The sequence below is a fragment of the Molothrus aeneus genome, chromosome 2 (genome assembly GCF_037042795.1).
Source record: "Molothrus aeneus isolate 106 chromosome 2, BPBGC_Maene_1.0, whole genome shotgun sequence".
Classification (NCBI taxonomy): domain Eukaryota; kingdom Metazoa; phylum Chordata; class Aves; order Passeriformes; family Icteridae; genus Molothrus; species Molothrus aeneus.
The window spans coordinates 99,332,194-99,344,319 of NC_089647.1; the positions used below are offsets into that span (position 1 = coordinate 99,332,194).

Here is a 12,126-nt window from a genome sequence, read left to right on the forward strand (position 1 = left end):
AGACCTCTGGCCTTATGGACTTTTGTGTTTGGTTTGACTGGTTACTTTTTTTGTTTGCTGTTGTTGTTGTTTCTGTTTGGGTTTTGTTTGTTTGTTTTTTCTTTGTTTGGGTTTTGGGGTTTTTTGGAGTGGTTTTTTTGTTGTTGTTGCTGTTTTTCTGGGCTTTTTATTTAATTTGGAGGGGGTTTTGTTTGTTCATTTAGTAGGTATTATTATCATTAATTAATAATAAATGTCATAAATTTGATAATCCACATTGGATTGTGTTGAACACTTCTAAGGAAGAAGGAATTCTGTGTTTACTGGGCATGGTTATACTTAGGCAGTCAAGGTGATGAACTTGACAGAAAATCCATAGAAAGACAACCTCATAGAAGAAAGGCATCACTACCCAGCACAAAAATGTCACCTTGATTTGTCAGCCTTAGGGTAACCATGTTGTCCTGGTGCCGTTAATTTTGCCTCCTGTAACTGAGCTGTTAAGACTCTAATGAGAGGATGATATTTAAATAGAGGAAAAGTTTGGTTTTGCCCAAAGGCAAAATGATAGGGAAAGAAAAAATCTTACGTAGGTGCTTGCAAAAAAAGCTACCTGTGGTCTGCCTTCTGATTTCTTACCATAACCTTAAGCAAACTCATTAAATTGTGGGAATTTTCTCATCATGGTTGAGACTACACATTATATGGGCCCTTGGAAACAAGTGTGCAGTTGCACTTTTCCTGGTGTGGCTGCAGTATCCCTATGTCTCAGAGGAACTATTTCAGTGCATCAAAGCCACCTTTGTCTCCCTGGCCCAACACCCATGGTCACTGGCCAGAGACTGGCTGAGCTGCCTTTGATAACTCTTCTCCAGTCATTCTCCAGTGTGCTACACTCTGAGCAGGGAAGGAGCTAGGATGATGAACAGCTTGTCCCTGTCTAATGACCATAGCCAGCTGAGGTGTCCCAGCAGCAGTTTATCCTTGTCTCACTTGCAGGGATGTGCCTGCAGGGCCATGGAGAGGTGTCTTGGCAACTCTTGAAGGGGTAACTCAGACACCCATAGTACTGCAGCTGCAGAAGCAGAGGTCTCCAGAGGAGTCAGCTCAGTTTCAGGTCTCATGAAGATTCTGATGGATGTTGGAGGCTGTTCATTTTGGTTGGGGATAAATGATTTCTAAAACCCCAGCTGTCTCCAGAACTTGCATTTAAAAACCATCTCAAACAAATCTTGCTCCATTTGGTACATTCTTGAGAAGATTTACTCATACTCTTTCACTGGAGATGGTCCTAACTGCAGCTAATCATATCTACATCCTCAAGTTCATCCCAACTCTTATCTTTTTTGGGGTAGAGTTTTCAGGTCACACCTGGCAGATTTTTCTCTTCACAATAATTCTAACCATATAGCTAAATTGTCCCTAGTGGGAAGGGAATATTCCTCTATCCTTCCCTGCTGTCCTAGGATGTGTGTTACTGGTGCTCAGGTCAGCATGCGGGTCTTTGTCCTGCCATCATTCACATTTTGATCACCTCCCTTGTTTGAGTTCTGCCATGCAATCCCTGTCCTACCGACAATGGGATTCTCCATCCCTGGTGGGATCACTGCCCCCCTACTTAGCCCCTTGGTTGTGTTCCTGGATTCCTGTTCTACCTTCAAACTCAGGTGGGATTGATTTTAGTCTTTTCAAATAATCTTGAGTCTGCTCTCCGTGGTAAGGGGAGAAGGGAGGTTTGGCTCAGCTTTCTCCTCTGTATATACAAAATAAATAATTTGAGATAGTGAGAAAAAAACCTCTGCGTTGTCCCAGAGTTGAATTGAGAAGGTAGGCCAGAAAATATTACATATAGAAAAAGATACAAGATCCTTCACAGATCTGTAAATATCTTGCCAATGTTTCCACTGTCATTCCATAAGGTGGTTCTGCTTCGTTATCTTTTATTTTTGCTTCCACGTTTCTGCTTTGCTCACAGTTCTCTATGTGTACTGTATTTTAGTTTGCCTTACAAAATCCCTTAATAAATACACTTATCAAAGAAAATTGGCAAATGCACAGGTATCATTTTAAATCTCTTGTGTGATTATAATATTCCCTTCCCACTAAGGACAATTTAGCTATATGGTTAGAATTATTGTGAAGAGAAAAATCTGCCAGGTGTGACCTGAAAACTCTACCCCAAAAAAGATAAGAGTTGGGATGAACTTGAGGATGTAGATATGATTAGCTGCAGTTAGGACCACCTCCGGTGAAAGAGTATGAGTAAATCTTCTCAAGAATGTACCAAATGGAGCAAGATTTGTGACTGTGGGCTATCAATACTGAAGAATATTTAGCAGAGGCTGGAGTTAGGAGCTGGATAGGGCTCGAATGTATTCCTCTCAGCACTCATCACTCTATATGGGGATTGTTCCACACATTGGGATGGATTCACCTCCTCTGGCAGCTGATAAGGAAAGGATTCATTCTCTAGTCAGATGGCAATAAGATCACAGACACCTTGGGTACAGGAGTTTTGAGGCAACATGCCACAGCACATTCAGGGAAATATTCTGTGTTTTCTGGTTTCTTGTGGGTGAGGTGAGAAGATGAGTGCCAGGGACTTTCTGTAAGTGTTAAGTGCCCCAAAGTCACAGGAGGTGTGTGCCACACTCTCATCTCAGGGTTTTTCAAGAAGGCAGTGTATCAGAGAGCCCTGCTGACTGGCAGCAGCAGCAGCAGCCCCAGCCCCTCTGGGGAAGCAGAGGAGAGGGAGCTGCAGGGAACAGAAGCAATATCTGAGCTGTTTATCAGAACACCAGACATGCACTTTCTGGTTTATTTGAGCATTAGCTGCCTGGTTTGGGCTTGGTTTGGTGTTTTTTTGCCTGGGTCCTTTTGAGAAACATTTTCCTTATGACTCAAACAACAATGGGATTATTTTGAATGTGCCTGAAAGGCACCTGGACTGTTACCTTGTTGCATTGGAAGTGACAAAAGGAAAACTAGGGGGAGAAAAGGATTTAGTTTTAAAGTATACTTTGATTAATTTTTTGTTGGTAATGTCAACTCTTTTTAGATTTTAGGCAGTAAAGTCAAATTAATTATTTCCTTTGCCTTTGAAGATTTTCAGATTGTTTCCTGAAACCTTGGCTATGCATCATGGAAGTTTGCTGCTTTCATTTTAATTGAACTATTAGATTAGAAAATTCTTACAGGATGAAGTGTGTTTTAGTTTACCACTACCTCTTGTCCTACCACAGAATGTCCCCACTAAAAAATTTGTTCTCATCTTTCTTACAGGGCTGCTTAAGTATTGAAAAGTCACAATAGGGTGTCCCTGGGACCTTCTTTTCTCCAGGCTGAACAAATTTTACACACCTTTCCAATTACCAGAGCAGGATGTTGTGGGTGACTGTGCCAAAGGCCTCGCAGAAGTCCAGATAAATGACATCAGCAGCCTTCCCTTGACCACTGATGTAGTCACTCTACCATAGAAGGCCACTGGGTTTGTCAGGCAAGATATGTCCTTGTTGAAGCCCTGCTGGCTGTCCCAAATCACCTCCCAGTCCTCCATGTGTCTTAGCACAGCTCCTAGGAGGATCTGTTCTGTGATCTTCACAAGCACAGAGGTCAGGCTAACAGCTCAGTAGTTCCCAGGGTTCCCTCTTCTCCCATTTTAAAAATGGGTGCAATGCTTCCCTTCTGCCAGTCACCAAGAGCTTCACCTGATTGCCACGGCTTTTCAAATATCATGGAGAGTAATTAAAAAAAATTACATCAGTCAATTCCTTTAAGACTGGGATGCACCTAATCAGATCCATAGACATTTATATTCAGGTTCCTCAGGTAAGGAAAAAACCTGATCTCTCTGTTTATCTACTGAGTTTACTGAGTTCTTATAGTTCTTACAGTGTTCCATTTCTACCAGCAGAAGGCAAGTTAAAGACTAAATTACAATTAAGTACAGAAATAGGGGGAGGTATTTGCTTTATTGTAAAATACAGTGCTCTGGCATGTACCTACTCCTGCACATCTGGACTGCACAGATGTGGACACAGACATCAGTCTGTGATGTGGCAGCATATTTCCTAACATACATAAGCCATGTTTTCCTAACACAGTTAAGCATGTGTACTATGTTCTGCTGGCACTCAGGACCTGGAACTGTGATGCTCACGTATGATGGCCGTTGCAAGACAACAGCTGTGAGCCTCCTTCTCCACAGTTTAACCATCAAGAATGGTCTTTAGGAATCCCATGCCACTGACACCTGTAAAAAAGCCCAAATCAATAAAAACTTAGTGATGAAGAACTAGGGTACAGAGCACTTAGGCAAACTGGACACAGAAAGTCTGTAAGACCACATAGGAAACACCCACAAGTGCCTAGCATAGCTGTGGAAGCTGGGTGGTTGCATTCCTAATTATCTTTAAAAGGTCATGGCAATTGGTGAAAGCTCCTAATCATGTGGGGAAAAAACTATCACTCCTATCTCTAAGAAGGACAGGCAGGAGAATACAGGAGTTACAGGCTGGCCAGCATTACCTCAAAGCCTGGAGCAAATCCTCTTGAAGCCATTTCCAGACATGAAGGACAGGAAGATGACTGGTTGTAGTCAACATGGGTTTCTGAATGGGAAATCATTCCTTGGAATGCTAATAGCCTTCTGTGATGACTTGAAAGGTTCAATGAATCAGGGCAGAGCAGTGTATACCTCAGTTTTAGCAAGGCTTTTGTTAGTGTCTCTCACAACATGGAATGGATTATTGGAACAGACCAGCTAGATGGGCATGGAAAATGGACTGAATTGCAATGCTCAAAGGATTGTGATGAGCAGCACAAAGCACAAAGTCCAGCTGATGGCCAGTCACTACTGTTGTACTACTGGCACAGGTACTGGGTCGGTACTCTTTAACATCTTCACTAATTACCTGGATGATGGGACATGGTGCACCCTCAACTAATTTGCAGGAGAAAGAAGACTGGGAGGAATGGTTGATGCCCCAGAGGATTTCCTGATATTCAGAGAGACAAGGAAAAGCTGCAGAAATGGGCCAACAGGACCTCACTGCATTCAGGAAAGGGAATTCAGTCCTTCAACTTGGAAGGAACAATATGGGAGATGCCCAGCTCGAATGCAGATTTGCAGAAAAGGCATTGGGGCTCCTGGTGGACACCAAGCTGAACATGAGGCAGCAACGTGCCCCAGCAGCAAAGGCAGCCAATGGACTCTTGGGCTGCATTAGGCAGAGCATGGCCAGCAGGTTGAGGGAAGGGATCCTTTACTCTGCTCAGAACTGGAGAGACACATCTGGAGTGCTGAGCCCAGCTGTGGGCTCCCCAGTATGAGAGAGACATGGAATTATTGCTATGGGTCCAGCAAAATGTTATGAAGGTCGTTAAGAGACTGGAGGATCTGTCATACAAGGAGAAGCTGAGATTGCTGAGGCCACTCAGCCTGGGGAAAAATGGTTCTGGGGAATCTCAACCGTGTGCATGAATAACTAATGAGCTGTAAGTAAAGAAAAAGTAGCCAGATTCTTCTCAGTGGTGCCTAGTTACAGGAAGAGAGACAGTGAACTTCCATGAAATTCCATTCCAGACCCATGAAATTCCACTTAAGCATAAGAGAAGCATTTTGCTGTGAGGGTGACTGCACACTGGCATAGGTTGCCTAGAGAATCTGTGAAGTGTCCATCTCTGGATATATTCAGAGTCTGATGTGGCACTGTCCTTCTCTAGCTGATCCTGCTCTGGGGCAAGATGGACTACAGGGAGTGGGTGATCTCCAGAGGTTCCTTCCAGCTTCAGTGATACAGTGACTCCGTATGTCTGGATGTAGAGAAACACGTTGTTCAAGGTGCCTAGCTAGTAGAAATACCACCAATTCAAAGGAACAAAAATGATAATATGGAGGGAAAATAGCAGACTATTTGGCTTGGTTTTGACTTGGTATTGGAAATGAAAACACATTTGCAAAATAAAAAGGAAGTGTTTTAAAAACAATTCTTGTAAAAAAACTGAGTTGAACAACACACCTCATTGGAATTTAACAGCCTCAAAACATGTTACTGTTGTGTTTTTTTTTTCCCAAAACCAACATGATTGTTTCCTTTAAGGTGGGTAGTCTAGCACTCAGGAAATTGACAGTGGACTCATTAGTTTATTCCATTTTATGAAAAAGAAAGTAATAATATTTCCATTTTTTGTAAATAAATTTCATTATAAATTGAATTATAAACCAAATGGGGATATTTATATTCTCTGCACTGACATTTTTTCATTTATAAGGAACATGATGTGACTAAAAATAGTAATGGCAAAAGAAAGAAGAAAGTACTTGATACTCAATGCTTATACCAACTTCTGTGTCACTGAAATTCAGGCCTTTGGCATGAATCCTTTTTGATTCTGTTGAGAGCCCCTGTTTATTTTGTCACACCTAAAAAATAGAGAAGGCTAATAGGCAACTAATTAAATATTAAATCTCCATTCATTCTGCCACACGTGAGTGACTGCTGAATAACAGCAAAGGTGGTGGGAGGGAAGAGACTGCAAATAGCTGTTTAATGAAAGCTATCTGTTCAAGCCAGAACAGATATTGCTAAAATATTTAGTTATGGCAAGGCAGACACTTCCAGATCAGGTGCAGGAAGAGCTGTTTGTGGACTGGAGTCAGTGTGAAAATTTCCCTTGCTGGGAATTTCGGTGGCAAATGTTTGCCTATGGAGTAGAGTAAATGTGGAGAGATAAAATTTTAAGTTCTGGATGAAGGGAGAAGGAAGAGAGGAGTGGTTGCAGTGCTAAAGTATATTCTGCACTGGTACTGTGGGTAAGAAAAAAGCCCTCACACAACTCTTCTGTCAATCTCTAAATGCAAGAATGTAGTTCTATGTGTTTATATAACAACTTCCAATGAAACTAGGTTAAATAAATTAGTGTTGATAATGCTTCTCTTTTGATCAAAATTTACATGAGCAGTTTGGGAAAACTCACTTTCTGCTTGTTTTCAGCCACATCTGTACCAGATTGTACGGAGGCTGAGGGATCTGTACTTTTGTTTCAATGTGTATTGCAACATTTTTATTGCATTCCACAGGTCCTCCAGTAAACGTTACTTGCAATATTTTTATCAACAGTTTTGGATCAGTCACAGAAACCACAATGGTAAGTGCTATGATGCCATTGGCAAGAGAACAACAATACTTAATATATGTCATGAACAAAACCTGTCAATTTTTCTATTTATTGTTCAACTTGCAGGTCCTCCTGTAAATGTTACCTGCAACATATTTATCAACAGCTTTGGTTCAATAGCAGAAACTACAATGGTGAGTGGGAATGATCATTGAAGCCATCTTGTGAAGAAGTGGGATGTGATGTAGAATAGAGATGCTCAGGATGTGGGGACATTTACTAAGTTATGAAGCTACTAAAAACCTACTAAAAACCTACTAAAAACCCGAGTAAAAATAACATAAAATAAATATAAAATAACTATATATATAAAAAATTAAACTCCCCTATCAAGTCTAAACACACCTACATAGGGACTGCACCACAGTCTGTAGTGCCTGTGATGGCAGCAAACACACAGGTGTGTGCAAAGCTGCTTCCTCAGGTTTCATTAGCTCTGAAGAGGCAGAGGAACGGCTGGAGCTCAGCTCTGGGTTTCCCTGCCAAGTGCACCATATTTGATTGTGCTTTACACTACATGCTGAATCACCTGCTGCTGCAGAAAATGGTCTTGTTTAACTGAGATAGAGCTCTCTGAATTGCAGCCACATCAGTCACAGAAGGAAGTGTAAAACTTGAGTCAAATGACTAGAACATGTGGATATAAGACTTAGGTATTTTGAGGATAAATTAGTATTAGGAAATGATGGGATTCCACCTGACTGAAATTTGTATTTTGACTGAATGCAAAGAACACAGTCAAAAAAAAAAAGGTTATACTTTCATTTTAAAAATTGCAAAATATAGAATAAAAAAAATCAAGCTAAGAAAAAATTAAAATTAAAATTTTCATCTAACTTTTTAAAAAAGTCTTTTAGTCTAGAAGTCTATCAATCTATTATTTTTTTCAATATTTGCTAAGAAAAAATAAAAAGCCAAAACTTTTCTGATTCCATTTAAAAAGATGCTGAGTTTTAAAAATCTTTTTCAAAAGTGAATATAAAAGATTTGGTTTTTATTCAAGCCTACATGCTCCTGACTATGTGGGTTAATCCACAGAGATATTTTTGACAAATTTATCATAATAATGTCATAAACCCATAATAATTATTAGGTGCTCATATCTATGGTACTTTTGAAGAAATTGAAGTGTAGTTTCACAGCTCTGTTTTCCAGAGATTCCTACACAGCATCTAGGTTTTTCTGGAATTGCTGAAGCCAGAGGCAATAAAGGTTCTTGGCTTCTTGCAGGACTGAGAACTTGGTAATAAATAATGAACTTGCTGCCCACTTGAAGTAAACCAAAAGAGCAGCTTTTTTGTAAGATGGAATAGATACTGCCTTGCAGGCCTTGTATTATGAAGGAAGAGAAGGTCTTTAGTCTGACTTATGTCTTTTGTTTAATATTATTTTAGATTCAATTGTAACTCATGCCATCATTTTAGTAAGTGGTGATTAAAGAATGTGGGAACACAAATCTTCTGCTCCTAAACAATTTTATTTTAAAAACCCACCCTGTTATTTAATGTTTGCTAGAGATAAAAGGCAAGTTATTGCTAGGCTGGGTTGCTTTCTTTAACAGCGTGGGAAAGACTTTGCTGTAAATGACAAGCTGTATCATACAGAGCTATAAAACAGATAAGTTAATGCTTTAGACTATGTATCTGTAATATTTTAAAAAACACCTTAAAAGAAAAGTAAAATAAATTTAAAAATGGTAGGGAAATAAACATATCAGGATGTAACATAATAATCAACAGACTTAATTTTCAGTATTTTAGGAAAACATTAATTGTTTTCTTGTGTTTTAAGGATTCTGAGAAGATAGCTGTGAGTGCAGCATTTTTACCCAGTCATGTCTGTTGATCCTAGTGTGTAGAGACATCAGCATAGCATTAAGTAGCAAAAACCCTGCACGCCACTAGCTTTACAAGATGGCATTCAATGAAAATATTTGCACGACCCAATGCTGATTGCATTAATTAGACTCCTTCATTGCTTTGATTAAATCCCCTCATTGCATTTTACCTTCTATCAAATATGTTAATGTGTACCTTTCCAATGTTCATTAACACATTTTGCTGAAAACAGCCAAACATTCAAGTAGATGAAAACAAAGACTATTGGCTTTCTTATTTTGCTTTGTTCATTATATCTGCTGAAAGTGTGGAAAGATTCTCTAAGATGCTGTTCACTTATTTGATATTGATTTTCTTAATGTTGTCACTTCTTTAATGACTATTGTGACTAGTTTTAGGAGTCTGCTCTGAGAGGCAGACATCAATTGTGGTTCCAACTACTTTGCCTTTCTGAAACAGATATAATTGTGTGGTAAAATTGTTGGCATCCCTTGTGATAAATAACAAGTTTGTTTGACTCCTAGGAATCATTTTTCCCTATAAAATGCTCTTGATGGTTTTGACATAAAACTAAATGATTCATTTAAAAACTTGGATTGCAAATTCAATAGAGACACTCCTGCCTCAGAGGAGAGGAATGCTTAGTGAAACCATGTGCATACACTGAAGGGACATTATCAGAATATAACTTGGACCACCTACAGCAGTTCTTTGGGAACTTGGAAGATGAAAACTTGCTTAGGAAAGCTTTCAGGAGGAGAAATTAACATGACAAATGGGATTACAGTCCCAGACCTACTAATTTCAGTAACATTACCAGGAGTAGTTTCTGTCCTCTGATTAAGACACACAATACAGGATAAAATTCCTCCCTATGTGAAAGGCCAGCACAGCTCCAATGTCCAGTACACTCTTCTAAAAATGAAAACCTTACATTAAGAAATAAACCTGGGATTTTATGCTGATTCAGATGGATGAATTCCATAGACTCTTCACAAGTTTTATTCCCAAAGACCTAGAGAAACAAAATGCAGATGTGACTGTCTTTCTGCTCTATAATGCACATATGGGACAGTATCCCAATAGATCATTTTTCCTGCAAAAGAAATATTTTTCTTCCTTATTGAATTATATATATTATACCAAAATGAAAAAGGTAAAAAAAGGCCAGAGTCAAGATGATATAGTTGAAAATTTTCTTTGATTTGTCTTTAATTTAAGCCCTAACTTGCAAAGAAAGAGGAAAAGTTTTTTCTGAGTAACTTCACTGAATAAAGCAGTTATGAGAGTAAACTCCATCTATTTTTGGAAGTATTTACACATGCAGTATTCAGCAGAAAATTCACTGTTCAGCATGACTGCAGTTGAGTATTACAGATGAGTAATCTACATCAGCCTGGGCAGCATCCCAAGGAATTCAGATGTTCAGTGTTCCTAATGACCAGGATTTTTTAGCTATCAGCTGTAGGAGAAGTTAAGAGTGGTTTGTACATTGACAAGCTAATTGTTAATTACAGAAATGACTAACTGTGAGGATATTCTTATTGTTGCTGCGCCCTATAATCAATGACACTGTGCAGCAGGTTCTCTGTTAGGGTAAATGATCCAAACTCCAGTTGTGTTTTGAGTACTTATGTCAGCAGAAAAAAATTGTCATTTCTTAATTATAAAAAGCTTTGCTGTGGCTGGCTGCATGATACTATCTCCCATTTAGAGGGAAAAAACCCCATAATTACAAATAAGCTTATTAGATCCTGATAAATTCACATGTATACTTTTAACTAAAGAAAAGGCTCCCAGTGAAGCCATTAGGGACACACTGCATGCTTATACCCATGGGTAGCCAAGTGCTTTTCTGTTGCATGGCCTTGGAATGAGTCATCAAACCACTGCTTTTCAATTAGCATTTATCTGTAGGATTTAGAGAGAGATGGAGTAGTCTTTTTGGCAAACCCCTGCTTTTCATGGAAGGCCAGCTAAGTCTGCTGTTTGTTTCAGACTCCCAACTCAACTGCTGGGCAATTACTGCTGTTGGAGGGGAAGCTGGGAGGAAAGCTCAGACCTAAGACAAGTGCTGGTTCAGAAAGTAGCACTGAGCAGGGCAGGGGCTCCCCTGCACTCCTCCTGCCACAGCAGTGCCTGAGGCCAAAGGGATCCAGGGCTTTGCTCTGTGAATCTGGATTTATATTTGCTGAAAAATTATATCTATCTATGTTCCTATAAACAGAATAAGTATATCTGTGGATCAAGTCCCTAAATCTTCAGATAGAGCTACTAAATCTAATCAGATTAATATTCTTCCAGTATGTTTGTATTGCTGGGAGCTTATGGCTTGAGAACAGAAGAAAACTGTTTATCTGAGTTGCCTTGAGCTATTGCTGACACTGGTAGTGCATCTGAGATTGAATCTTCAGGTCTGCACTCCTTGTTCAGAGTGGTGGTGCTGTCAGAAGGAATCTGCAGAGTAGGTGTACTTGTGGTTGTGTAGGAGTGCTTTACTACAGCACACCCACTTCTACCCTCAGGACCTCACCAAATACACACTGTAGCATGCCTCAACTCCATGTTGTTCTACTATTCTCAAGAGAATTTGCCTTCAAAACATAGTTACAGTGGTAACTCAGGAAAAGTAAATTCAAAATTCTGTACATGATTAGGTCTGACTGTGTAAACACACATCCCTCTCTACTGCTAATACAGCAAGCATAGGAGGAAAAAATAATGCTGTTCTTGTGATGCAGATGTTATATTTACATTTTTATTTCTCATTAAAATATCTACACATATATATGCAAAGCCTATCAGATGTAAGCAAAGGTTTCAGTTCTGTTTTGCTTCTAACAACAAAGCTTGCAGAGGAAAAGCATTTCTAACTGTATTGGTGTGACAACTGATAAATTTATGAAGGGATACATTGAAAAATATAGGGTAATCTTATTGTCACTATTTATGATTTTGGTATAATATATATTATCCTATGCAATCTCTTCTATGAATAAAGATTTTCCAGACTGTTTTTTATTATCTAAGTCACCAAGCATCGAAGTTCATCAAAGCAATTTTTTAGATATTTCTATATAATTTACTGATCTAACTTATTTATAATTTCTATGTCATGGGAAAAAAATCC

General features: G+C 39.2%; 1 protein-coding gene across 4 annotated transcripts in view; it reads left to right on the forward strand.

Annotated features, from left to right (window-relative positions):
- GLRA2 (glycine receptor alpha 2) overlaps positions 1 to 12,126 on the forward strand; it is a 121,280-nt gene that overhangs the window by 17,940 nt on the left and 91,214 nt on the right. For 3 of the 4 annotated variants that reach the window (XM_066545385.1, XM_066545383.1, XM_066545386.1), the window contains exon 3: positions 7,061 to 7,128. In XM_066545385.1, coding sequence (XP_066401482.1) covers positions 7,061 to 7,128 — 68 coding nt within the window. Of the gene's footprint in view, positions 1 to 7,060; positions 7,129 to 7,224; positions 7,293 to 12,126 lie in introns of all 4 variants that reach the window. The other variant, XM_066545384.1, reaches the window with a different exon arrangement.